The sequence below is a fragment of the Rhinopithecus roxellana genome, chromosome 17, assembly GCF_007565055.1.
Source record: "Rhinopithecus roxellana isolate Shanxi Qingling chromosome 17, ASM756505v1, whole genome shotgun sequence".
Taxonomy (NCBI): Eukaryota; Metazoa; Chordata; class Mammalia; order Primates; family Cercopithecidae; genus Rhinopithecus; species Rhinopithecus roxellana.
The window spans coordinates 7,632,019-7,659,190 of NC_044565.1; the positions used below are offsets into that span (position 1 = coordinate 7,632,019).

At 41.7% G+C, this 27,172-nt stretch overlaps 1 protein-coding gene and 1 long non-coding RNA gene across 4 annotated transcripts in view; one reads left to right on the forward strand and one right to left on the reverse strand.

The window, feature by feature from the left end:
- Window positions 1-2,172: 2,172 nt before the first annotated feature.
- Window positions 2,173-22,522, reverse strand: LOC115894251. 3 transcript variants are annotated; one of them, XR_004054321.1, is made up of 5 exons: window positions 22,454-22,522; window positions 19,650-19,706; window positions 15,204-15,258; window positions 2,471-2,539; window positions 2,173-2,369 (listed from the first exon to the last, which is right to left on the reverse strand). It is a non-coding gene; the product is annotated as an uncharacterized LOC115894251 (long non-coding RNA). The 3 variants fall into 3 exon arrangements; XR_004054320.1 differs by having other exon boundaries at window positions 2,173-2,539; XR_004054319.1 differs by lacking the exon at window positions 15,204-15,258 and having other exon boundaries at window positions 2,173-2,539.
- The window catches only part of RMND5A (required for meiotic nuclear division 5 homolog A), a 69,039-nt gene continuing 63,312 nt past the window's right edge, over window positions 21,446-27,172 (forward strand). The window contains exon 1 of the mRNA XM_010378421.2: window positions 21,446-22,280. Within this exon, the coding sequence (XP_010376723.1) occupies window positions 22,139-22,280 (142 nt within the window). The 5' untranslated portion in view covers window positions 21,446-22,138. The remainder of the gene's footprint in view (window positions 22,281-27,172) is intronic.

Consider the following 27,172-nt stretch of genomic DNA (forward strand, 5'->3'; position numbering starts at 1 on the left):
CAATGGCACCATCTCAGCTCATTGCAACCTCTGTCTCTCAAGTGATTCTCCTGCGTCATCCTCCTGAGTAGTTGGGATTACAAGTGTGCACCACCACGCCTGACTTTTTGTATTATTAGTAGAGACAGGATTTTACCATGTTGGCCAGGCTGGTCTTGAACTCCTGACCTCTGGTGATCCACCCGCCTCAGCCTCCCAAAGTGCTGAGATTATAGGCATGAGCCACCATGCCCAGCCAAGCCAATATTTCCTTATAGTATCTTACTAAAAATATTACATTATACATGGGTTTGCATGTGTGTGTATATGCATGTGTGTATATATTCTATGACACATATGGATTTCTTTCCTCATGGTTTCTTAACTCTCTCTAAAACTCTATAATTTTTTAAATTTCCTGAATTTTTAATTAGACTAAGTCCTTTTGTTGGCAGTTTGTCAAGTTTACTACTTTTTCTGGGAAGAATTTTATATGACTGCTCCTGAGACTCAGAAGTAAAATATCTACATGCTTCTGAAAGAAATTGTAAAAACAGTGACAAGATTTTTTCAATCTAGCTTGTCACATATTTTTCCAACTTCATTCTCACTTTTCTCACTCTCATTTCTCCATATAAAACATACAAGACACTGTGTGTTATAGTCAGGAGCCAAAACTTCTTGCATATTTTCCACCAAACAGAAGATAGTTTTCAGCGACTTAGGAAAATTCAACCTAATTTTACTGTCTCCCATGGCCATCTTAGGCAGGAACCCAGTTTGGCAATTTTAACTTACTAACCTGTTACCAATTTAACAACTCTTTTGCCAGTTTCCCTTGGCAGATCAGTGTTTGCTTTATATTAAATTTAGAGTGACAGTATCCCTTTCAGGGGAACAAAAAAATAACTGGTCTCATCCTACCCGATAACTAAATTGTCTATTTCTCTTCAATTTTCTCTTCCCCGCATCTCTCCCAATTTAGCACTAGTGTTTAAGTAGTATAGAAGCACTGAATTAAAATTGTGTTTTAGGCCAGGTGTGGTAGCTCATCCCTGTAATCCCAGCACTTTGGGAGGCCAAAGCAGGAGGATCACTTGAGCACAGGAGTTCAAGACCAGCCTGGGAAACATAGCAAGACCCTTCTCTCCAAAATAATTAAAAATTAGCTGGGCATGGTCGCATGCGCCTATAGTCGCAGCAATTTAGGACTCAGAAGTGGGAGGATCACTTAAGCCCGAGGGTTGAGGCTGCAGTGAGTCGTGATCGCACCACTGCACTCAAGCCTGGATGACAGACTGAGACCCTGTATCAAAACACAAGAATTCTGTTCTATAATACAAAAATTATAATATGTCAATGCACTGACTGTTATGAAAAATTCTAGGTCTCCTCCTTTTCTATTACCATTAATATTAACTGTAATTATATAAATTTCACTTGTTAGAAATGAAGTTTTTAAGACCAATGAATAATTAGCAGTTTAATAAATTACATTGCCGGGCGCAGTGGATCACGCCTGTAATCCCAGTACTTTGGGAGGCTGAGGCGGGCAGATCACTGAGGTCAGGAGTTTCAGACCAGCCTGGCCAACATGGTGAAACCCCATCTCTACTAAAAATACAAAAGTTAGCCGGGCGCAGTGGCGCGCACCTGTAATTCCAGCTACTCGGGAGGCTGAGGCAGAAGAATCGCTTGAACCCGGGAGGCAGAGGTTGCGGTGAGCCGAGATGGCCTCCAGCATGGAGGACAAGAGCGAGACTCCATCTCAAAGAAAACAACAAAAAATTACATTTAATGCCTGTTGATGAGGGCTCAAGATGATGATACTCCTTAATTTTTCAACAGATCATTATTATTTTTTTGAAACGGAGTCTCCCTCTGTCGCCCAGGCTGGAGTGCAGTGATGTGATCTCAGCTCACCACAGCCTCACTCTGCCTCCCCAGTTCAAGCAATTCTCCTGACTCAGCCTCCTGAGTAGCTGGGATTACAGGCGAGCGCCATCGCGCGGCTAAGTTTTGTATTTGGAGTAGAGATGGGTTTTCACCATGTTGGCCAGGCTGGTCTGGAACTCCTGACCTCAGGTGATCCACCCATCTCGGCCTCCCAAAGTGCTGGGATTACAGGCGTGAGCCACCACGCCCGGCCTCAACACATTAACTTTATACACACATAAAGAGAAAAATGCCGTCTGTGAGAGACTCCATGTTCTTGCTATGATCAGAGTCAAGGTTCTCCCTTTAGAACTAAAGGAGTGCCAGAAATCCATGACTCGACTTACTGTTGGAAAAGAAGTGACAAAGGATTGATCCAACCACTCCCAATGATGAAAGCCCTGGAACAATTTCCTGAACTGGTCTTCCTTTCTCATTACCCAGTCTCCTGCACCCTGAAAGAGTTTCAAGGAAATGTCATGGCAGAGTTGCTGTATTAGTTAAGTATGGCTGCATAACAAATTATCCCAATACTTAGCAGATTGAAACAACAAACATTATGTTGCACAGTTTCAGACATTCAGAAATCCAGGAGTAGCTTAGTTGGGTGGTTCCAGCTCAGTGTCTGAAAAATAGATGATTGAAGATTTTACTATATGTAAAAATGTATACATACAGATAATTGCAATCAAGTAAGCACATTTTATTTTATATGAACATTATGAACACCTATAGTCCTCACTACTCAGGTGGCTAGCTGAGGCAGGAGGATCGCTTAAGGCTGGGAGGCAGAGGTTGCAGTGAGCGAAGATTGCACTACTGCACTCCAGTCCAGGTGACAGAGCCAGACCCTGTCTGAAAAAAGAAAGAAAAAAAAAGTTTATAACTAAACAGAGAATATTTGGTGAAGAACCAGAGTAAACAGTGACAATTTTACCTACAAGAGAAATGTAGGAGGGAGAGGTCCCAGAGGGCTCCTGTGATGTAGGGAGGCTTCAAGGAAAAGGTGTGATTTCAGCTGGGCTCTGACGGTAGGATCAGACTTGGGATTGAGAGGAAGGCACTAGATTAGCAGAGGAACTGAGGGGAGCACTAAGAACAGTGAGAATAGACAAAATGAGGAGATGAATTTAGATCAGGAGTAAAGGCTTATGCTGGGAAGTAATTTTCAGAACCAATGGATCAGTTGAGAGAGACAAGGAAGGTTACCGGGTTCAATAACTGTGCAGTGCATGGAGACCCCTGGAGGTTCTATTTCAGGAGATTAGTCATCTATGGACAGAACTGTTTGTTATTTATAATAAACCATTTGATTTTTTGTGAATAAATTCCTTCATAGTTTCTCATGAAAAATAATATTTTATCCTAAAGATCCCTTCTGGAGGACTTCATTGCTTTTTTTTTGGTAGGATAAGGTACAAGGATTTTTATCCCTGATAGATAAAGTAGCTTGAGAATCTCCCCTTATTTCAGTAATTTAAATCTAAAAATCTTTGTCTTCAAATCCTTGTTTAAAAAGAGGAAAACCATTTTCTGGCCCACTAGACTGGTAACAACAACAAAAAAGATTTGTCATTATGCCATCGAAATATACACCTTGAACAGACCTGTAGACTTTAGGTTCATTTCCTCTGATTTGCTTCAAGGCATTGAACTCAACTCTTCCATTGAAAAAGCTGTTGCAGACCCAAGCCAGAGGATCCCTGGCAAAGTGTGAATAGTTGGTTTTGTGGCTTTTGCTTATGCCTTGGAAAATGTGTCATGGAGAGGAGGGTTAGAGAGAAAAGGGCACATGGTACGATGTATACCTACTCTGTCTTTCTTCCATATCCCAGGGTGTAGACACTAAGACTGAATGCACCCATATCTAGGATTAGAGAAGTACCCTGGAGATGATTGGATGAAAAATGATCTATTTCAATGCAATAATGTGTTTTAGCTGATCGTACATTATTGGATAACCATGATGGGGGTTGATTTGGAAAAAGGTGTATAAATTATCCACATTCCTTGCAATTGTGAACCCAACTGTAAACAGAATTATATGAACGAGCTTATTAAAAATTAAAACATAAAATGAGGTTTTACCTTCTGATCTCTTGCAACATCTTTGCCCTTGAATCAAACATGGATGTGAAACAAAACAATGCATGTTTAAAATGTAGTTGTTAAATTCTCCAACTATATGAGTGTTGGAGGCCAAAAGAATGAGGGTTGTGATCAAGTCAGTATACCACTGGAGGCTATATGAGTAAACAGCTCATAATAAGGATTTGAAGACAAAGATTTTTAGATTTAAATTACTGAAATAAGGGGAGATTCTCAAGCTACTTTATCTATCAGTTCTCATAAATGCAGAATGTTGGCAAACTGACAAACCACATCTGCCACCCAGAGGGAATGCTGAGGGCAGTCACACCTCAGGCACAAGTGTTTCTTGTGATTAGGCACATCTGAAGCCTGTTAGCAATAATGGGAACCCGTGATCAATCAAGCAGCTGACCAATTGTTACCTCCTCCTCCCTGCTCTTTCTATCCAACAAATACGGAGGGCTGTGAAAACTCAAGGCCCTGGCTCACTAGAAGCAAGAAGCCCCTGACCCCTTCTTTAAAACAGATTATTTTGTCTTAAGTTTTCTTTTCTGCATTCGTCCTCCTTTGTTCAGTCCTGTAGTAACTGTCACCAGTGGCCTTCGTCCTCCTTTGTTCAGTCCTGTAGTGACTGTCACATATTAGGGTATACAAAATAACAGCTAATAAAAAAATCTTCTTTATTGTATTTTTATGCAATTTTATTCATATGGCTTTAGTTTTAGAGACATGAGTTTCTATATTTTTCTTTCATAATGAAGATTACCCTTTTCCTTTTGTTCAATTCAATAAGAAAAAGTGATTGTAGTTACAAATAAGTTACAGTCACCTATGTACAATGGGATGAGGCTCTGGGGGACTTCAGGAGGCAGTGAGTATATTATGCATGTGGAATGTGAATCACAGGGGTCAGAAGATAGACTGGGGTAGGCAGCCCCTAGATGGCTCCCAGTGACAGCAGCCTCCTCTTATTCTTGCTCTTGTATAACTCCCTCACCTTGATTGTGGCCTGGATCTAGTGACTTGCTTCTAACAAATAGAATGCCAGAAAGGTGAGTCACTTCTGAGATTAGGTTATAAAAATAGGGTGACGTCTGTCTTGCTCTCTTGCTTGCTTATTCGGAGGGGGGCCAGCTGCCTTGTTGTAAGCACCCCATGGACAAGCCCTATGGGGCAAAGAACTGAGGGTGGCCTCTGGCCAATAATTAGTGAAGAACTGAGGCTGAATCCAACAACTTAATGAGGACTTGAATCCTGCCAACAACCACATCAGTGAGCTTGAAAACAGATGAAGTCTTCAGATGACTGCAGGCTCAGCCAACACCTTAATTGCATGCTATGAGTGACCCAGCTAAGCACTCCCAGATCCCTGACCCACTTGTGAGACAATTTTTTTTTTTTTTTGAGACAGAGTCTCGCACTGTCACCCAGGCTGGAATGCAGTGGCAGGAGACTCACTGCAAGCTCCACCCCCCGGCTTTACGCCATTCTCCTGCCTCAGCCTCCTGAGTAGCTGGGACTACAGGTGCCTGCCACCAGGCCCAGCTAATTTTTTGTATTTTTAGTAGAGACAGGGTTTCACCGTGTTAGCCAGGATGGTCTCGATCTCTTGATCTCGTGATCCACCCGCCTCAGCCTCCCAAAGTGCTGGGATTACAGGCGTGAGCCACTGCGCCGGGCGAGACAATGTTAAGTCAAGTTTTGGAGTAAGTTTGGAGTAATTTAGAGCTTAATTTACACTGCCTTCAAGTAGCATATGGTCTAATTAAGTAAACTAAGAACATAAATAAAAATAATAGCTAACAAGTATAGTATTTACTGTATGCCAGAGATGCTTCTAAGCATTTTACATTTAATTAATCATTAGTCATTTTTATTTATTTTTTGAGACAGGGTCTCACTCTGTCACCTATACTGGAGTGAAGTGGCATGATCACAGCTCACTGCAGCCTCAAACTCCCCAGGCTCAGGTAATCCTCCCACCTCAGCCTTCCAAGTAGCTGGGAATATAGGTGCATGTAACCACACCCAGTTAATATTTGTATTTTTTGTAGAGATGGAGTTTTGACATGTTTCCCAGGCTGGTGGTCTTGATCTCCTGACCTCAATCAATCCACCCACCTTGGCCTCCCACAGTGCTGGGATTACAGGCATGAGCCACCACTCCTGGCCAATCATTAATTTTTTTTGGGGGGGGGGCAGTGTCTTGCTCTGTCACCCAGGCTGGAGTGCAGTGGCATGATCTCAGCTCACTGCAACTGCAACCTCCGCCTCCTGGGTTCAAGTGATTCTCTGCCTCAGCCTCCCGAGTAGCTGGGATTACAGGCTTCCACCACCATGCTCAGCTAATTTTTTTTTTTTTTTTTTTTGTACTTTTAGTAGAGACGGGGTTTTGCCATGTTGGGCAGGTTGGTCTCAAACTCCTCACCTCAAGAGTTCTCCCCACCTTGGCCTCCCAAAGTGCTGGGATTACAGGCGTGAGACACCATGCCCGGTCAATCATTTCATCTTTACGATAACTCTATTAGGTATTATTACTATCACCATTTTATAAAGAAATTAAGGCAACATGAGGTTAAATAACTTGCTCATGGTCACACAGTAGAGTTGAGTGTCAAACTCAGTTTGGTGCCAGATTTCACATTCATTTGTACTGCCTCTTGCCATTTCATATACCACAATAGAAGTATGTATGCTTTATGGAAGTACTACAGCATGGAGAATGATTATATCTGTAGGATAAAAGGGTCAGAGGATTTGCAGACATCTAAGTAGGATTTGAAAGATGGAGGAAAGGGATTCCAGTCAGATGGAATAGCGTATGTTAAGGCATGGGAGCACAGACTGACTGTTACTATTCCTTTCAAATGTTTGTAATCAGGCAGCGTGGTCTTCTTCCTATTCTGACCTTCATTTCTATTGATGAACACCACCTCTTTGAATTCTAGTAAACCATTACTCTTTTTAAGAAAAGCGTAAGTCCTGATTCTGAACCAAGTGCAGGACAGAGGCTCAGAATAAGTTAAGCAGAAAAATCAATGTTTGTTTTGACACGAGGTGATTTAGGGGATTAATAATGGAGGCACTTGTCTCTTGGAGCAACAGAAGCACATTGTTTACACACTGTCTACGTGCTGTCTACTTAGAGTGCCCAACTACTATAGTGCTGTCCACTGCTCTTGGGAATAAGGCGAAGATCAGTCATAAGTTTGAGAACCACAATCAAGTTTCTATATTTAAATGTAACTTCAAATAATCTTGGCTGGGTGCAGTGGCTCATGCCTGTAATCCCAGCGCTTTGGAGGGCCGAGGCGGGTGGATCACCTGAGGTCAGGAGCTTTGAGACCAGCCTGGCCAACATGGTGAATCCCTGTCTCTACTAAAAATACAAAAATTAGCTGGGTGTGGTGGTGGGCGCCCATAATCCCAGTTACTCGGGAGGCTGAGGCATGAGAACCACTTGAACCTGGGAAATGGAGGATGCAGTGAGCTGAGATTGCACCACTGCACTCCAGCCTGGGGGATAGAGTAAGACTCTGACTCCAAAAAATAAAAATATAAATAAATAATCTCACATCAGACCCAAATATGACAGAAAAATGAGAACAGAAAAAAGGGGGGATTAATTATTCACTGGAAAAATTAAAAGAGGCAACACTAAAAACAGAGAGAAGAGGCTGTAGATATAACTAGGGACATAAAAAGAGTGGTTGCCTTTTCCCCCCATTATCATAATTATCCTTAAAGGGTCATTAAAATGGTTTTGAGATAATTGTAGATTAAATGCAGTTGTAAGAAGTAATGCAGAGCGATCCCATATACCCTTAGCCCAGTTTCCACCAATGATAACATTTTGCATAACTACAGCATGACATTACAACCAAAAAATTAACATTGATGCAGTCCATGGAATTTATTCCATTTTCTTCAGTTTTACATGCACTTGTGTGTGTATGTGCTTACTTCATGTGTATAGAATTGTGTGAGCACCACAATTAAAGTATAGAACTGTTCCATCACAAGGATCCTTCATGCCACACTTCTGTAGCCACAGCCATTTCTATCCCTCTTATTGTCCCCAGTCCCCGGCAAACACCAATCTGTTCTTCATTTCTACACTTTTGTCATTTCAAGAACACTATATAAAAAGAATCTTTTGAGGCTGACTTTTTTCACTCAGCGTAATTCCTTTGAGATTCATCCATGTTGTTGTGGTATTAATAGTTCATTCCAATTTATTGCTGAGTAGTATTCCATGGCATGGATGTACCATAGTTTAACTGTTCACCCACCAAAGGGCATTTGGGTTGTTTCTTACGTAGGGCTATCACAAATACGGTTTATATGAGCATTTGTGTACAGGATTTTGTGGGAACATAAGTGCCCAAGAATGTAATTGCTGAATGCATGTTTAGTTTTGTAAATGAAACAAAACACCACACTCTGTTCCAGAGTGGCTGTATCTTTTTATACTCCCACCAGCAATGTATAAGTAATCCCAATTTTTCTGCATCCTCAGCAGCATTTGGTATATTACTATATTTTATTTTAGCCCTCTTGATAGGTGTGTAGCAGTATCTCATTGTGGTATACATTTGTATTTTGCTAATAACTAGTAATTGTTGAATTCTTTTCATGTCCTTATTTGCCATCTGTATAGCCTCTTTAATGAAATGTATGTTCATGTCCTTTACCTTTTCTGATAGGATTTTTTGTACTCTTGAGTTTTGAGAGTTCTATGTATATAGTCTAGATACAAGTCCTTAGCAGGATATGTGGTTTGCAAAGGCATTCTCTCAGCCTGTATTTTGTTTTTTCCAACGTCTTCACAGAATCCTTTGCAGAGCAAAAGTTTTTAATTTTGATGAAGTTCAGTTTAACAACTTTTCATAGACTGTGCTTTTGGTGTCAAATTTAAGACCCCTTTGTCTAGTCCTATGTTTCAAAGATTTTCATATATTTTTTCTAAGTTTTACATTTTACATTAAATGTTTTATTTATTTATTTATTTTTGAGACTGAGTCTCACTCTGTTGCCCAGGTTGGAGTGCGGTGGTATGATCTCAGCTCACTACAACCTCAGCCTCCTGGGTTGAAGTGATTCTCCAGCCTCAGCCTCCTGAGTAGTGGAGATTACAGGTGCCCACCACCACACCCAGCTAATTTTTGTATTTTTAGTAGTGACAGGGTTTCACCATGTTGGCCAGGCCGGTTTCAAACTTCTGACCTCAGGTGATCCACCTGCCTCAGTCTCCCAGAGTGCTGGAATTACAGGCGTGAGCCACTGCACTTAGCCTACATGATTTAAATTTAAATCAGTAATCCATTTTAAGTTAAAAGTGTGAGACTTAGGTTGAGGTTCTCTTTTTTGGGGGGGGGGGGGGCTATGCATACCCAATTATTCTAGCACTGTTTGCTGAAAAAGTTATCCTTTTTCTATTGAATTGCTTTTGCACCTTTGTCAAAAATCACTTTGAGCATATTTGTGCAGGTCTATTTCTGAGTTCTCTATATTCCATCGATCTATGTGTCTATGTCTGTGCCAATACCACCCAGTCTTAGTTACTGTATCCTTACTATATTACATATATTAAGACATATATTAAAACTAGAGTGATTTTTACTACTTTATTCTTCTTTTTCAAAATTGTTTTAGCTATTCTAAGGCCTGCACCTTTCCATATAAATTTTAAGATAAGCTTATCAATATTATAAATCATCTTGCAGAGATTTCGATTGGAATCACAGTAAACCTACAGCAATCCATTTGGGGATAATTGACATTTTCACTAAATTGAGTCTTCCAATTCATGAACATAAGTATGTTTTTCCATTTATTTAGAATAAACTTCACTAGGTCATGGTATAGAATTCTATTTATATATTGCTAGAATCCATTCACTATTTTGTATTTTTTTTTTACTAAGTTCATGAGAGATACTGGTCTATAGTTTTCTTTTGGTGTATAATCTTTCGTTTTGGTTTCAGGGTAATACTAGTGTCATAAAATGAATTGGGAAGTATTCCCTCCCCTCGTATTTTTTGGGAGAAATTGCACAGAACTGGTGTTAGTTCTTCTTTAAAGGTTTGGTAGAATTCTCCAGTGAAACCTTCTGAGCCTGGAGGTTTCTTCTTTGAGAGTTTTAAAATTATGAATTCAATTTTATGAACAGCTAGAGGGTTGTTCAAACAATCTATTTCATATTGAGTGAGTTATGGTAGTTTGTGTTTTTTGAGTACTGGATCATTTCATCTAAGTTGCTAAATTTACCTGTGTAGAGTTGTCTAGTATTCCCTTATTCTTTGAAGTCTGCAGGGTATGCAGTGATATTCTTTGTTTTGTTTCTGATATTGGTAATTAGTGTCTTCTGTGTTTTATTCTTTGTCAGTCTTGCTAGAGGGCTTGCTAATTTTGTTTTACTGATTTTTCTCTATTGTTTTTGTTTTCAATTTGTTTTTTTCTTTATTATTTCCTTCCTTCTGCTTGCTTTGAGTTTATTTTGCTCTTCTTTTTCTTGTGTCTTGAAGTGAGACTTCCTTTTTGACCCATGGATTATGTAGAAATGTGCTGTTTAGTTTCCAAGTGTTTGGAGATTTTCCTGTTATCTTTCTGTTATTGTTTCTGGTTCGATTCCATTGTGCTCACAGAATATAACTTCAATTTCAATTGAACAAATTAACAAATTTCAATTTTTTATAATTTGTTGAGTTTTGTTCTATGGCTCAGAATATGATCTATGTTGGTGTATGTTTCACAGGCACTGAAAAAAATGTGTATTCTTGGTGTTATTGGGTGGAGTATTCTATAATGATTAAATCATGTCTGTTGGTGGTGATGTTGAGTTTTTTCATATTCTTGCTGATTTTGTCTAGTTGTTCTATCAATTGTTGATAGATGGGTGTTGAAGTCTCCAACTATTATTTTGAATTGATCTATTTCTCCTTCCAGTTCTATCAGTTTTTTATTTCACATATTTTGCTGTTCTGTTGTCTAGTGCTTACATATTTTTAATTGCCACGTCTTCTTGGTGGATTGACCCTCTTATCATCATATAACGTCCAATTCTGTCACTGGTAATTTTCTTTGCTCTGAAGTCTTCTTTGTGTGATATTAATATAGCCATTTATGTTTTCTTCTGATTATGTTTACATATCTTTTTACATTCAACCTGCCTGTATCATTATATTTGAAATGAACTTATTGTAGACATCATAGACTTGGGTCATTTTTTTTTTTTCTTTTGAGTCAGAGTCTCGCTATGCTGCCCAGGGTTGGTCTCAAACTCCTGGGCTGAAGTGATCCTCCTGCCTCAGCCTCCTGAGTAGCTGGGATTACAGGTATGCACCACAGCACCTGGTTTTTAATCCACTCTGCCAATCTCATCTTTTAATTGTTATGTTTGCAAATGTACATTTACATTTAATGTAATTACATGGTAGGGCTTATGTATGCCATTTTTTTTGTTTTGTTGTTCTCTTTGCTGTTCTCTTTGTTTTCATGTATCTCATTTCCTGTTTCCTGCCATCCTGTGGGTTATTTGTTCAATCATCACCACTATCCATCTCCAGAATCTTTTCATCACCCCAAAGAGAAATTCTCTACCCATTAAACAATAATACCCCTTCCCTTTTATCTACCATGTTTTTATTGCATCCCTTTGTATATTTTTTTAGTGGATGCTCTAAGTTTTACATTACATATACATATGTAATATATATATTACATATGTATATATTGTTATATATAGTATATATAATATATGTTACATATATGTAATATATGTAATATATACTACATATATGTATATATTGTTATATGTGTGTGTATATATGTAATATATATACTTATATGTAATATATATATTCATCACAGTCTACTGGTGTCATTTTACCAGTTTCAGTATAGAAACCTTACCTCCCTTTACATTGTTGCCCTGTTTATAATAGTCTTAAATATTTTCTCCACATACATTTAGAACTACATCAAACAATGCTCTAATTTTTGCTTCCAATACCAATTTAGAAATTTTAAAAACTCAAGAGGAGGAAATTTTATTGTATATACCCATATTTTTGCTGTGGTTTTCCTCCCTGGTGTTTCAAGTTTCCTTCTTTTATAACTTCCTTTCTGTTTAGAAAATTTCTTTAGCGATTCTTTTTGGTAGATCTGCTGGTGACACATTCTCTTACCTTTCCTTCATCTGAGATGTCTCCATTTCCCTTTCATTACTGAAGAACATTTTCACTGGTCATTGGATTCTGGGTAGACAATTCTTTTAGTTCAGTATTTGAAGAATGTTATGGCACTTCCCTCTGGTCTCCATGGTTTCAAGTTAAAAATCTGCTGTCACTTGAATTGGTTCTCCCCTATCAATAATGCATCATTTCCCTCTGGCTGTTTTGAGTATCAATATTTTTTCTTTATCTTCAACCTTCAGAAGTTTAATTATCACATGTCTTAGCATCATGGATTTCTTTCAGTTTATCCTACTTGGGATTTGTTCAGCTTCCTGAATCTGAAGGTTCATCTCTTTTGCCAAGTAAGGGGAATTTTCAGCTATTCTTTGAATATTCCTTTTCCTTTTAAATATCCTGCAGATCCTTGAGACACTGTTCATTATTTCCCCTATCTCTATTGTTCAGATTGGATAAGTTCTACTGGTCTGTCCTCAATCCACTGATTCTATCATATGGTATCTTCACTCTACTATTGAACCCATACAGCAAGTTTTAAAATTTTACTTGTACCTTTCTGTTTTCTGTTCTATAATTTTCATTTAATTCTTTAATAAATTTTTTTTTGCTGGGTTTTAAATTTTTGTTTCAAGAGAATTTGAATGATTGTTGAAGCATTTTATGATGCTATTTTAATACCATTGTTAGATAATTTCAACACTTGATTTATCTCATCATTTGACAGCTGTTGATTGCTTTTCTCATCCATGTTGTGATTTTCCTGGTTCTTGGATGAATGATTTTTTATTGTATCCTGGATATTTTGGATAGCATATTATAAGAGTTTGGATTCCTATCCTATTTAATAATTCTTCTTCTTCTTCCTTCTTCCTTCTTCTTCACAGGCATGTTCAGCTTCCCTCTGGGCCCCACTGACAGTACCTTGACAAAACTGAAGTACTGACTCACATGGTCTTATTGCAAATGGTGGGCTGGAAGTTCAGCTCTCCTATTGCTCCACTGACAACATCCCAGTGAAAGTATGGCACCAACTTCAACCACCTTGATGCCTCTGATTGGGATGTAAGCTTGATCAATCCCCCTTGCTCAATCTGCTGGGGGAACTGGAGCATTGCCTGCTTCTATAAGGTAGGGAATAAAAGGTCAGCTACCAGTCAGGCCTACCAAAGTCACCCACAGGGAACTGGAGAGCTGCCTCCCACTTCCATAGGTTAAGGGGTAGGGTGGAAGGTCAACTTCCTGGTTGGCTCTGCTGAAACTGCTGGGGGTTGAGTATTGGGGAATGCAGTTGTTCCATCAGTGTTTGGCTGGACTAGGGAAGAAGCTGATGAGGTTTTTCATTGTTGGGCCACACTTTTTTCTATTCTTTGACTAGGGAAAACGGGCTTTCCATGGGTCTTTGTTTTGTCTGTGCCTATTCATGGTGCAGGGCTGCAGAATTCTGTAGTGCCTTGTCTGAAATTTAGAAGGAAATGAGGAAACTAGGGAATTTACCACATGTGATTCCTCAAGTCTTGAGATCCCTAGGCAGTCTCAGTATGACTTCTTTCCACCTTTCTAAGTCTTCCTATGCTTGTTTTTTGTGTTATGTCCAGGTTTTTCTGGGAGGGCCTAGGAAAAATGGGACTACTCTATCTTGGTAGAGCCAGAAGTCTCAAAAGGCCATTTTTATTTTATTTTATGAGACAGGGTGTGGCTCTGTTGCCTAGGCTGGAGTGCAGTGTTGCGATTTTGGCTCACTGCAACCTCTACCTCCTGGGCTCAAGCCATCCTTTTACCTCAGCCTACCAACTAGCTGCGACTACAGGCACATGCCACCATGCCCTGCTAATTTTTATATTTTTTGTAGAGATGGCATTTCGCCATGGTGCCCAGGCTGGTCTTGAACTCCTCAGTTCAAGCAATCTGCCCACCTTGGCCTCCCAAAGTGCTGGGATTACAGGCGTGAGCCACAGTGCTTGGCCTCAAAAGGCCATTTGTAAACACTTGCTTTAGTTTACTGCCTAGAGTCTCCTCCAGGTTGTCAAAAGCCATGAATTTTGTACTTTATCAATTTACAACCCAAACCTTGCCCTGCACAGATGCATACTAAGATATAGAAACAGGCTGAATCAAATACTTAAGAAGACTTCCAGTTTCCAGTTCATGTAAGGAGTCTGGAATTCATCACTCTGTCCTAACAACAAGCAAAAACTGAACAAACTCTTCTTAGATTTTGTTTTGTTTTGAGACAGGGTCTCTTTTTGCCCAAGCTGAGTGCGGGGGTACAATCATGGCTTACTGCAGCCTCGACCTCCTGGGCTCAAGCAATCCTCCTGCCTCAGCCTTACAAGTAGCTGGGACTATAGGTGCACATCACCACACCTGGCTAATTTTTTGTATTTTTTTGTAGAGGTGGTTTTCACCATGTTGCTGAGGCCAGTATTCTTAGATTTTTTTTTTTTTTTTTTTTTGAGACGGAGTCTCGCTCTGTCACCCGGGCTGGAGTGCAGTGGCCGGATCTCAGCTCACTGCAAGCTCCGCCTCCCAGGTTTACGCCATTCTCCTGCCTCAGCCTCCTGAGTAGCTGGGACTACAGGTGCCCGCCACCTCGCCTGGCTAGTTTTTTGTATTTTTTAGTAGAGACGGGGTTTCACAGTGTTAGCCAGGATGGTCTCGATCTCCTGACCTCGTGATCCACCCGTCTCGGCCTCCCAAAGTGCTGGGATTACAGGCTTGAGCCACCGCGCCGGGCCTAGATTCTTTACAGAATTGAGGTCACAGGGCAAACTGCTGCCTCCTAAGCTGGAGGGTTAGATAGACAGATACAGAGAATTGCAACATGCTGGAGCAGAATCTCAGAAACAGAAATCTCTGAGTGAAGCAGTACTCACGAGGAAAACCTAAACTGTAATTGAGGAAATGCTGAGACTCACAGTGGACAAGTCTGAGAGTTAAAAATCCTAGGATGGGGCAGTGCGGGGAGGCTGTCCTAGAAGGTCCTCACACTTGTGTGGGTTTTACCTCTTAGAGCTTTGGCAGGTTCTCACAGTGAATATCAGAGAAAAAATCCATGTTTCTGGAAGGAGAAAGGAAAAAGTTATTTTGAAATATGCCAGAGCATTCAATGATAAAGAAAAAAATCTTGGAAGAGCCAGAGGAGAAAAGTACCTTACCTATAGAAGAACAAAGATAAGAACTATATCAGGACTTCTCAGAAACTATGTAACCAAGAAGAGAATAGAATGAAGTATTTGAAGTGTTGAGAAAACACCCATCAATGTAGAATTCTGTATCCTGTGGAATTGTCCTTCAACAACGAAGGAGAAATAAGCACCTTCTCAGATAAACGAAAATTGAGGGAATTTGTTGCCAGTAGACCTGCCTTGCAAGAAATGTTAAAAGAAGTTCTTCAGAGAGAAGGAAAATGATGTAGGTTGGAAATTCTGATCTACATGGAGAAAGGAAGAGCAATAGAGAAAGCATAGTTGAAAATAAAGTAAAAAAACCTTTTTCTTAGTTGATCTAACAGATAAGAGTTTATTCAAAATGATAGCAATGATGTATTGAATGACTGTAGTTTACATTTAAATGCAAAGAATGACAGCCATTATACAAGCGACTGGAGGGAATAATTAGGGATATTTCATTATTATAAAGTATTTGCACTACCCATAAAGTGGTACAGTGCTATTTGAAAGTGGACTTGGATTAGTTATAAATGTATATTGCAACTTTAGGGCAACTACTAAAAAATGTTGAAAAAGGAAGTACAATTCATATGCCAAGAAAGGAAAGACAGAAAGTGAAATCATAAGAGGAAATAATAGCACCCTGCACTTTTATGGGGCCTCATGATTTGTGAGCACTTTAAAAAATTATATATATAAAAAATGTGTATATTTTTAAATATATGTGTAATTTAAAAATATATATTTAACAATGTTTACTTCATCTACCTTGCAACATTGATATGTATTTTCTCAATACATATTGTTGCAAGGTAGGTGGAGTAGACTTTGTTACTGAAGACAAAACAAAATAGAACAATGAAGTTTGGTTAAGGTTCTTACCTAAGGTTAAAAAGCTGGTAAGAGAAATGTTAACAATTTTTGTGAATTTTAGCCCTGTACTCCTATTAGCAAACCCGGCATTATTTACTTTAAAAGGTTGCTTTGAGGACTGAGATAATCACACATTTAAAGCAGAATGCCTAGCATGTTATAAGCACTCAATAAAATTGTAGCTATTTATTAAAACCAAAATCAAAAATCCAAACTAAAACAGAAAAATAAACCTCATCATATTTCCATAATGAGGAAGTAATGATTCAGACTCCAAGCTTTCAAAAACAGGAAGGATGCCTCTGTCTATTCCTGTTTGGTTGTGTTGCACCTCACCTGTTACTTAATAAGCCCTGGTATCTCTGTAATTTTAGAACTGGAAGGAACTTAAAGGTCATCTATTCCAAGCTTCTCATTTTATAGATAAAGAATCTGAGGCTGAGAGGGGTTGAATGAATTACTTCAAGATTACAGTGCTAGCACTCTTCCTGCTACAGCTGGTAGAGTACACCAACAGTGAGCAGGAAACAAACCTAAGAAAAACATCCAGATTCCAGACAGGAAAAGATTCAGACAATAAAATCTGAGATAGCAGGTTTCAAAAGGTATAAATAACCCCCTACAGGCTAAGCACCCAGGTACGAGGGCAGTGCCTACAAACTATACTCATGGAAATCTATGAGGTCCTCATGGAAGTCTATGAGGGGGTAATTTAACTGGTAGGCAACCAGACTAGAACTGCCCTGGACTTCATGAGTGGTGAAGGCCACACTGAGGAGGGCTTTGCAGCTGAGCAGAGGCTCTCTTCTACAAACATTAGTGGAGCTCAAAGACGGGGATGGTGGACACAGAAGTGCAATACTGTCAATACTGCACATCCAATCCCTAAGAATCAGTCATAATGGTGAGCAAGTATCATTAATCCAGGCAGCAAATGGGCCCCAAACCACACAGGTGACACAAAAGATGCAGAAAATATTCAGATCAAGACTTTTTGCTAATAGTTGTGCTTTCACCCCTCACTTCAACTGGTCATAGCAGCAATTCCCAGAAATGTCTCAGACAGATATATATTTTTTACTTGAAAATGATAAAAATGTGCCAGGCATAGTGGGTAGCTCACGCCTGTAATCTCGATTACTTGGGAGGCTGAAGCAGGAGAATCACTTCAGCCCAGGAATTTGAGACTGCAGTGAGCCATAATTGCACCACTGCACTCTGGCCTGGGTGACACAGCGAGACACTGACTCTTAAAACACAAAACAAAACAAGATAAAAATTGATTTGTTTAAATGAGAAGAAGTGCTATTTTTTGCAATTATTTCTTTTAGTAACACATTTTGTCAGTTTACTTTTACTTTTATATTAGTTGTGAGCTAGAGTAGTCAGGAAATTAGTAAGGTCTTTGCCAACCTTGCTGATTCATTTTTATTAATAGAATTATAAACGTAGTCTTTCTTACCCTTATCTGAAAGTGTATTTTGCATAAAAGCAGAAGTTTTTAAAAATATAATTTCTCAAATTTAAGAGATGAAATTTTGCCCTTTTCTATCTTGTCCCTCTCTGGTTTGTCTTCTAAGAATAAATCAAAGTGAAAAGAACATGTATGAGATATGTTGAATAAGCTATAAGCTAGTGTAACAGCTAGTAAGCATTTTAAAAAAGATGTCAAAAGCAGTTCTAAAAACTGTTTTTGTTGCTGTTGGAGAAATGTTAAGAGGACAACAAAAGCTGTTTACAAAATAGTAAATACAATGAGAGCTTTCTTTCATAAAAATGTGCATATGAGTTTATGTGTAGGCACAAAAAAGAAATCTGTGGAAATTCACCCCGAACGTTAAAACTGATTTTCTTTTTCTGGGTCTTGGGCTTTCATGGGACTTTTATTTCTGTTTACTTATTTGTATTTTCTAATTTTCCTACAATAAATACGTATTTTGGCTGAAAGACAAAAGGTTTTCTTTTTCCTTTCTTTTTTGATTAATGTTTACTTACATTTTACAGAGTCAAATCTGGAGTGGAGGGGAAGATGAGCAAAGTCCAGAATGAGTGTCAATTAAAGCTTCTCCAGGCTGAACAGCATGTGGGGGCAGGAGTCCTCTTGATACTAAAGTGGGATTTTGTGTGTGTGTGTGTGTGTTCTTCTTTGTTGTGTAGTGAAAATGCAATTATAGAAAACTAATTTGCAGTTGCTCTGAAAACTAAATTTGTTTCCCTGTTGTTTCTAGAGGTGCTTCTTTGACAATTCAGTTTAGGCTTAAAGCAATTATGCACTGTGTTGAAAGGGCCAATACAAAGTAAAGAGGGGACATAAATCTCTGCCCTTACAAGTACTATTTTTCTCTCCCAGCTAACTCTGAAGCCTCTTCTCCTCTAATTTGTGTATTCTTTTTCCTTTAACAAGCACTTCTTTTCATCCTGATTAAATCATGGGAGATAAAAAAAAGTCAGCCCAGATCTGGAAGCTGATAGTCTAGTTGAGTCAACAAGGCACATGTTGGAAAAATTTACTAAAAAGATGGGGGCAGTATGCACTAAGACATGAAATGACTTATACAGAGGTCTTACAGCAGTTAAAGGTAGGACTGGTAACTTGACTGTGGTCATGGTCTAGATCAGCACTGTCCAACAAAACTTTCTACAGTGATGGAAATAATTATTTTGCACTGATTAATACAGTAGCCACCAGCTACATGTGGTTATTATTTGAAATGTGATTAGTGCAATTGAGGAACTAAATTTTAAATTATCTAGCTTATATTTCAATTTAGCTACATGTGGGTCGGGTGCGATGGCTTACACCTGTAATCCCAGCACTTTGGGAGGCTAAGGCAGGTGGATCACAACGTCAGGGGTTTGAGACCAGCCAAGCCAATATGGTGAAACCCTGTCTCTACCAAAAATACAAAAATTAGCTGGGCGTGGTGGTGTGTGCCTGTAGTCCCAGCTGCTCAGGAGGCTGAGGTAGGAGAATCACTTGAACCCGGGAGGCAGAGGTTGCAGTCAACTGAGATTGCACCACTGCACTCCAGCCTGAGTGACAGAGCAAGACTCCATCTCTTAAAAAAAAAAAAAAAAAAAAAAAAAAAGCTACATGTGGCTGGCTGGTGACTATGGTATTCAAGAGTGCAGGCCTAGGTTCTAGAAGGTGTCACTAGTTAAAGTAAGACTTGTTACTTGAAGAAAGGGAGGATTCGAAAAACAGAATAAAGTGTTCCAGGAGAAGACAAAGTATGAATGAGCTGTACTCAAGTCATACCAAGGGTAGAAAAGTGCTTCATGCCTGGATAGGGGTTTGTGCTGTGTTGCAGCACTGGGCAGACCACATCCTTGAGAGAGGATCTGAAGCTGTAGGTAATAAGGAGTCATTGATTATTTGAGATCAGTGGATTATCATGGCTCTTACCTTGTGCCAGGCATTTTGTTGAGTGCCTTAAATGGAATATTTCATACTATAACAACCCTTTAAAGAAAGAAAAAAAAAAAAAGACTGAGAAAAGGGTGACCGAGCTTATCAAGGAGATCCTTGAAGAAAAGGGAGGAATAAACATAGATTTGTCTAGGCAGCTTGGCAGGGAAAGAAATGAGTGCTTGAGGAGGATTACATGAAGGTTCCTCCCCCAGGTAGGTCAAACCCATTTGGGCTGAAAGCAGAAAGGAAGAACCTACTGCAGAGAAAGAGGGGGAAGATCTGGACAGGGGTGAAAGGCAGCCCGCAGGCCTTAATGGCTGTCCTGGAAAGGGAGAAGGGGTTCCTGGTCCTTTGGGTACATGAGAATGTTCACAAAATGGATGATACACAGCAATACTTGGAAAAGAGTGACAGAGGTTGCTGGAGCTGGATTTTTTTTTTTTTTTTAATCTGTTAAGTAAGAATCAGAGACATCTGCCAAGAAAAGAGGGAAGAAAGAAAAATAGGGTGAGTGTGGAGAAGGGAGATCTGAAATAACATCATTTGGGGTTGCCCTAATAATGACTACCACCACCTTTATCATGTGGTTTTCCTGAGCCTATTATGGGTATTTATATATATTATCTCCTTTATCTCACAATTTAGTTAAGTATTATTAATTCCAATTATTTCTCAGTTATACGGAAGTTAAGGCTCAAAAACGTTACCACTTTAATTTTAAAAAAAGGATTGCCTACCACCTCATGCCAGGGCCTGTTCTAGGCAAAAAACTCAGGCAAGGGGCCTGCCTTCATGGTTTTATGTAAGTGGTGCAGACAGAAAAATAAAACATCAGATCATTTCAGAGTTTAAGTGGTGTGGAAATAATAAAATGTGTTATGGTATTAACGGTGCGGAGGAAGTACATTAGTGTGTACTTCCAGGGGAAGACCCTGTAAGGGGACAAGTGAGCTGAGAACTTTAGGATGAAAAAGGCAGGAGGAAGAGTTTTCTGGGCCAAGGAAAGGGCAAGTGCAGAGGCCCTGAGTCACGAACTAGCTGGGCTCCTGAAGAAATGCAAAGGTAGTGCAGCCGACCCTGATCAAGGAGGTCTAGGCCAAGGCTGGAGACGCCATAGCAAGTTATGGGAAGGATTTACCCAAGGGGGCAAAGCCGATCCGATCCGATAGCATAAGGCTTCCTAGGGAGCAAGGGCCAGGCTGCCCGGCTCTCCAGCGCGTGTTCTTTCCACCCGGCTAAGCTGCCCGGCACATGGCTCTGGGGCGAGGCCACCGTCAGGAGAGGTTCCCGGCCAAGGGGCCAAAGGGCCCGCGGGGGATGGGGACATTACTTCCTGGGTGTCGCAAGCCCGGGGTAGCGCTGACAGCCGGCGCGGGCCTTTCGCGAGCAGCAAGCAGCTCCCCTCGCCCGGGCCTGATCATCCCCGCCTTTAATTCCCATTGGCGCCCCAACCCGCCGCAGCACCAGCCCGGGCGGCCTGGCTTGGTTTTTCATCCCGGGAGGTGGATCCGTCGCCCAAAAGTTCGGAATGACGGTACCCCTTTCCCTTAAGAGGGATGAGGAGACGAAATAAATTGGGGTCAGGGCGACGTCCTACGGAAAACAGCCCTTTGTATTTTTGCCTGGTTTTCCCCTATGGCTGTCCAGAAACTACTCGTCTCTCGGTACGCTCTCCAAGTTACCCCCTCCAACAGCGAGCCCGTTGGTTTGGCCCCTCAGCCTGGATTGGCTGAAGGCTTACACCTCGGCCAGGGATTGGTTTCTTACCACTCCCCGCGCCCATTGGTTGGGTTTCCCCACTTCTGGGCGGAGTGAAGGCCGGTTTCCGCCCCCTTGTTTACGGAGAGCGTAGTTGTAGCGCTCTCCGAGCGCTGGGGCTGTCTCTAAAGTTACCTATTTAGCTCCTCAGGCCAATTGGGGCCTCGCTCCACCCTCGCCCTCTCCCTCGCACGCCTTCCGCGTGGTACGGCCCACACCTTTAGAGCAGCGGCGCGTGTGGGCGCCTGTCGCATTCCCCCGCCCGCTCTCCCCGGGTCGCCCCCCACCCGAGGGTGCGCTTGGTACGGCCCGCGCCGCCTCCTTTCGTCGCCCGGGTGGCCATCCCCTTCCCCCCAGTCGGCGGCGCTTGGTGCCGCCCTGGAGAATCAGGTCATCAGTCGGTTCCCGTGAAAACAGAAACAATCGGCCGCGCCGCTGCGGGTACCCTAACGTCGCGAGCGGGGCCCGGAGACGCGGGGCCGGGTGGAGCGAGCAAACGGGAGCAGCGGCGACGCGCAGCGGGGCCAGGGCGCCATGGGGCAGGCGGGCTCCGGCTGCGCTGGGCTCCCCCGGCGCCGCGGCTAGTGCGCCCGCCTCTTCGGCCGCCCTCAGCCTCCCGCGCCGCCCGCTTGGGGGACTAGGAGCAGGACGCGGCCTCGGCGGGGCTCGGGCCGAACGGCTGCGGACACCCGGGCGCCAAGGAGCCGAGCGCCGCAGCCTCCGGCATGGATCAGTGCGTGACGGTGGAGCGCGAGCTGGAGAAGGTGCTGCACAAGTTCTCGGGCTACGGGCAGCTGTGCGAGCGCGGCCTGGAGGAGCTCATCGACTACACCGGCGGCCTCAAGCACGAGATCCTGCAGAGCCACGGTAGGGCGGCCCGCGTGGGCGCGCGGTGCAAGGCCCACCGCCCGAGTCCCGGCCCGGCCCCGCGGCGAGAACCCCTCACCCACCCTCGCACCTCTGGCCTGGCCCTCGCCTCCCCTGGGGCGCGGAGGCCCCCAGACCCCTGAGACTTTTTCTCCTCTTTTCGCCCGATTTACCTCGAACCTGCCGCGACTTCGCTGCTAATTCAGAAGGAGCGCGAACCACCCGGAAACCCGGCCAGGAGCTGCGGGCTCCAGTCCGGATAAACGTGGGTGTGGGGGCCGCCTACCGCACCTGCAAATTGCCGCGCCCCCGAGTGGGCGCCCCTCGTCCCCCGCCCCCAGCCGGCCCCGAGGGTCTCACGTGGTGCCCGCGGCGCGGTCCTGCGGGCCGTGCGCGAATCGCCTGGGACCCCAGGCTCTGAGTGATGAGGGCAGTGCAGGCGGCCCTCTTTCCCCTCTGTGCCGCCGCGAATCCTTGGCCTGGGGACTTCGTTTCTTCGTCTTATTTTGGAAAGTCGAGCGTTATTCTTAGCTGTGGGTTAACAACAGCCGCTCCTGCAACTTCATGATTTGGCTGCTGTGTGGACGCAGCTCCTAACTCCGCAGCGGCTCTGACATGGTTCCTTGGAAACCAGCTCAATCAAACCCTTCTATTCTCCTAGTGTACCTTCTGATGACACTGAGGAGGAACGGGCGACGTTTGCCCAAGTAAACTGTGCACATGTTGCTGGTTACTTGCTTTGTCTGGTCAAGTTCTTTCAAAAAAATAAAATAAATTTTCCTATAGAAGGTGTTTCACCTAGATTTTTTTTTTTTTTTTTTATTGCCCCAAGCCCTGAGGACAAGTACTTTTAAAGGCTTGGTTTTCTTACACTTAAAAAGTCACAGCGATGATTCCTCTTGATCAAGAAGTAAAGGACTTATTTAATGGGTTTATTAAAGAGGCTGAGGGGGCTTCTCAGCTTGTGGACTGAACAGAAATTTATGTGAAGGACGGTTTGGTAGCTGGGGGAAGATGCAGATTGTTTGTGGCAGGTGAGATGAGGGCAGTGGCGTTAGCTGAGTGTCTCTCCCCTCCTCCTTCGTTTTTTCACACTTTGTTTTCCCAGACTGCATTTCAGTTGAGGATGGGTGCTGGTCCATGGGAAAGGAGTCTTACAGCAACTTCTCGTTCTGGGCACTGCAGTCATTTTTGAACTCCAGGAAGGAAGCAAACCTGCAGTCATAGTGGATGAGATATTAATATGGAAAAACCATACTAATTCTCATAGGAGTTGCAATACTAGTATGGAAAAATGAGCAGACCTTGGTGGCTGCCTGTGAAGGGAAATTTGACGTTGGCGATGATGATATAGTTCATAGATACAGGGAAGTGAAGGTGGAATGGGACAGGAATCCTGGGAAGACTTTGAATTTGGTTTTGGACATGTGAGGTAAAGTTGAAGGGCTTAATGAAGATAGAATCGAGGGCTCTCATATTTACTGGTGGCTGAAGATGCATAGGTCTAAGACTGTTTTCTGATGTCATTTATAGGAGGACAGTGGAGGAGATCACTTAGATTGCACAGAAGAAAGACTGGGGTCTAACCACAGTCTTGAATTTCCCTTGGCGAGTGGAGAGCCAAGGCTGGATAGAGCCAGGAGAAACCGAAAAGGGTGAGGGCTTAGAAAAGGAGAAGTTGGTCGGCTTTTATTTGGCTATTGGGAGTCAGTAACCCTCTGTGCTTGCAGTTTCATAGAATTGCTAAGACAAGCCAGATTACTGGGGGTTAAGAAGAAAAATGTGATGTGAACCGAGGTGTGGGAAATCCAGTACAGCGGTGGGAGGTATTCCCTCTGTGCTCCCGGCCCCGCCAAGGAACCAGTGGAGGAAGAGAATGAAGGGCCTAGACTTGGAGAGGTGGAAGGAACATTTCCTTTGTAGGGACCAGGTCATAGGCAGAGTTTGAGAGGAAAATGATGGAACAAAAAGTACCTTTCTTCCATGATAGAGGATGTAAGTTGAAGGGGGATGTGATTGTGAGCTTTGTTTTAGAAAATTTAGGGCCAGTCTCAAATGGATAAAATGATGGTGAGGAATTGTTGAGGCAAGAATTTGTTTTTGACATCTTCACTGGGTACTAGGGAACTTTTCTCAGAATTTATGGTCCGAGGGGTGTTGGCCACAGTATGCTATGCTGTTTTTTTTTGTTTGTTTTGTTTTGTTTTTTTTTTTTGAGACGGAGTCTCGCTCTGTCGCCCAGGCTGGAGTACAGTGGCCTGTATCTCAGCTCACTGCAAGCTCCGCCTCCCGGGTTTACGCCATTCTCCTGCCTCAGCCTCCCGAGTAGCTGGGACTACAGGCGCCCGCCACCTCGCCCGGCTAGTTTTTTGTATTTTTTTTTTAGTAGAGACGGGGTTTCACCGTGTTAGCCAGGATGGTCTCGATCTCCTGACCTCGTGATCCGCCTGTCTCGGCCTCCCAAAGTGCTGGGATTACAGGCTTGAGCCACCGCGCCCGGCCTATGCTGTTAAAAACAGTCTGAGTTGGTGAGTTTGTGTGTTCCTTTTTCAGCCTAATTTTTTCCCCCTTGTCTGCCAAATCGCTAGTCTTATATTGGTATCTCTTTGATTTCCTTTAATTCTTCAATAATAGGATTAAGTGACTAAAGGTAGTTTAGTTTTAGCTAAAACTTAGTAAAAACGTGAAAGAAAATAAATACCACAAGTGTCAGGTCTAGTTTCCCAAATAAAATCTTTCTTCTTTTGGTGTTCTTTTGTGTGAAGATAAACATCATTTTTTGGCATCTGGGCTATTGTATTTTTGAAAACAGGTGATTTCTAAATTAAAGTTCTCGGCAGGTGATGTGGTAGATATTACGTTGAAACTTAAATATACTCTTCTCAAAGGTATTTCACTGAAAACTGAGTTTGGAACCCTATTTTCAAGTTTAAAGGGAAGACTTTAGGGTTTCTGAATATACCTGTCTGGGCAAATGATCCCGGTAACCTGAGAGGCTCTAATTGGGACCCCTTTGTCAGGACTTCAGACCTCATTCTCTGCTATTACATGTGGTAATCTTGCAAGAATCTGGTGTGAATAAAACAGAATTTTTGAGGACTATATGGAACACATCATTGCATCATACTGGTGAATGACTGTTGCAGAAGCATCCTTTAGCTAACGTAAAGGGGGATTGGTTCAGTTTCTGAGGATGAATGTTTTATGTTAAAAATGTTTTTTCCTCTCTAAAGTTGTGAGCAGACAGCTATATACTAAATGAGCTGTTAGGATAGTTTGTGATGGAAACTGATCTTACATAAATAGAGTTTAGTTAGATAGTCCTGCAGTGAGCCCTAAAATTTCTCAGGTGGTCTAAATCACCTTTAAGTAGGCTGAAAATCTTTCACATAAAATTTCTCTCATTAATCTTTTTTAAATGAAAGTTTCTTAGTGCAAATACCCTTGGGGGAATGAGGGTAGTATGGGCTGGTCTCTCATACCTGGGTGAATTGGTTTGTGCTGTCCCGTTTAATCCACCTCTGGCCAAATCCATCAGCCTCAGAACAGAATATCTTTTTTTTTTTTTTTTTTTTTTAAATGGGGTTGTGCTGGTATCAGGCTTGCAGCAGAGAACAATAATGGAATATAAGGCTCTAAGAGGGAAGTGCAGGCTTTGACTTGGTGCCATAGCCAGTTAGGGAATATTGGTGGTTCAGGGACAACATAGGTGTAATAGAAATATGAAGAAGCAATAAGAACCAGGGAGAATATTGAAGAGCTGTGTCAAGGCCCAAACCATTCCTCTCCCTGGAGACTGATTGACTCTAGACTTCATGCCTTTGGAATTAGAAACCTTAGGGTGGTAGATAGGAGGGTGGGGAGTGAGCCAGAGCCTGCAGTGAGGTGCCCAAGGTAAAAGGAATAGAGATCACAACTTCTGTCATTTAGTTGTGTCAGCCTTTCAGTGAGGGTTTCCCTGTGAGCACAAAGTTTGGTCTAAGGTTCATTGTGGTTAATGTAGGCTGGTGGTCATTCCCAGTGTGCCTCGATCTAATTTGTATAGTGCATTGGTGCTTCTAAAACTTCACTCATACACATGTGCACTCTTACTTTTCAGATGGACTAACAATTTTACTTAAGTAGATTTATCTTAGGCGATGATATTTGTGTAGTCCTACATGTGGTGTGTAGGTATTAGGTATAATACACTACATGTTAAAATAAATTCATAACCATTTAAATATTAGATTACATACTAGCTTAAATTACCATTTGCATCAGTGATATGGGACCCACGCTTTGGATAACTCTGAGTTAACAGGGTTAGCTACTGTATGGTTAAATTTTGGTGATTTGATTTGTGATTATATGCCTTTTAGCATTTTTTTCCTATTGGCAAATTTATGTTGTTTCCCATTAGCACCACTGTGGTGGAAGGGAAAAACAGGAAAGAACTATTTATCATGTTTTGCTGGTATTCTGAATTCATACTTTGTGAAAGAAAATTACGCAGAAACAGTTGGTAATGGTTTCAGGACGTGTTTAAAGTATACTTGGGAAAATAGCAGTTTTTGTAAGAGTGAGGGACATGCAGTATTTTTTTCTGATTATTTTTAGACTATTATTTAATGGAGTTCTAATGTGGTTTCTGAAAGTGACTTTCAAGGAATTTTCTAAATTTAAAATGCATTTATTTATTTTTAGTAGGTCATACATTCAAATGGTATCCATTCAAACAATGAAAAAGATAACCCAGTAAATAGTACATTCAAATGGTATAAACTCAAATGATAAAAAAGGACACCCAGTGAAAAATCTTTCTACTCTTGTTCCTGGACCACCTGGTTGCCCACTTCACAGACATAAATGCCAGTTTCCAGAAAAAAAATTTTCATTGTTGTTTTTTGAGA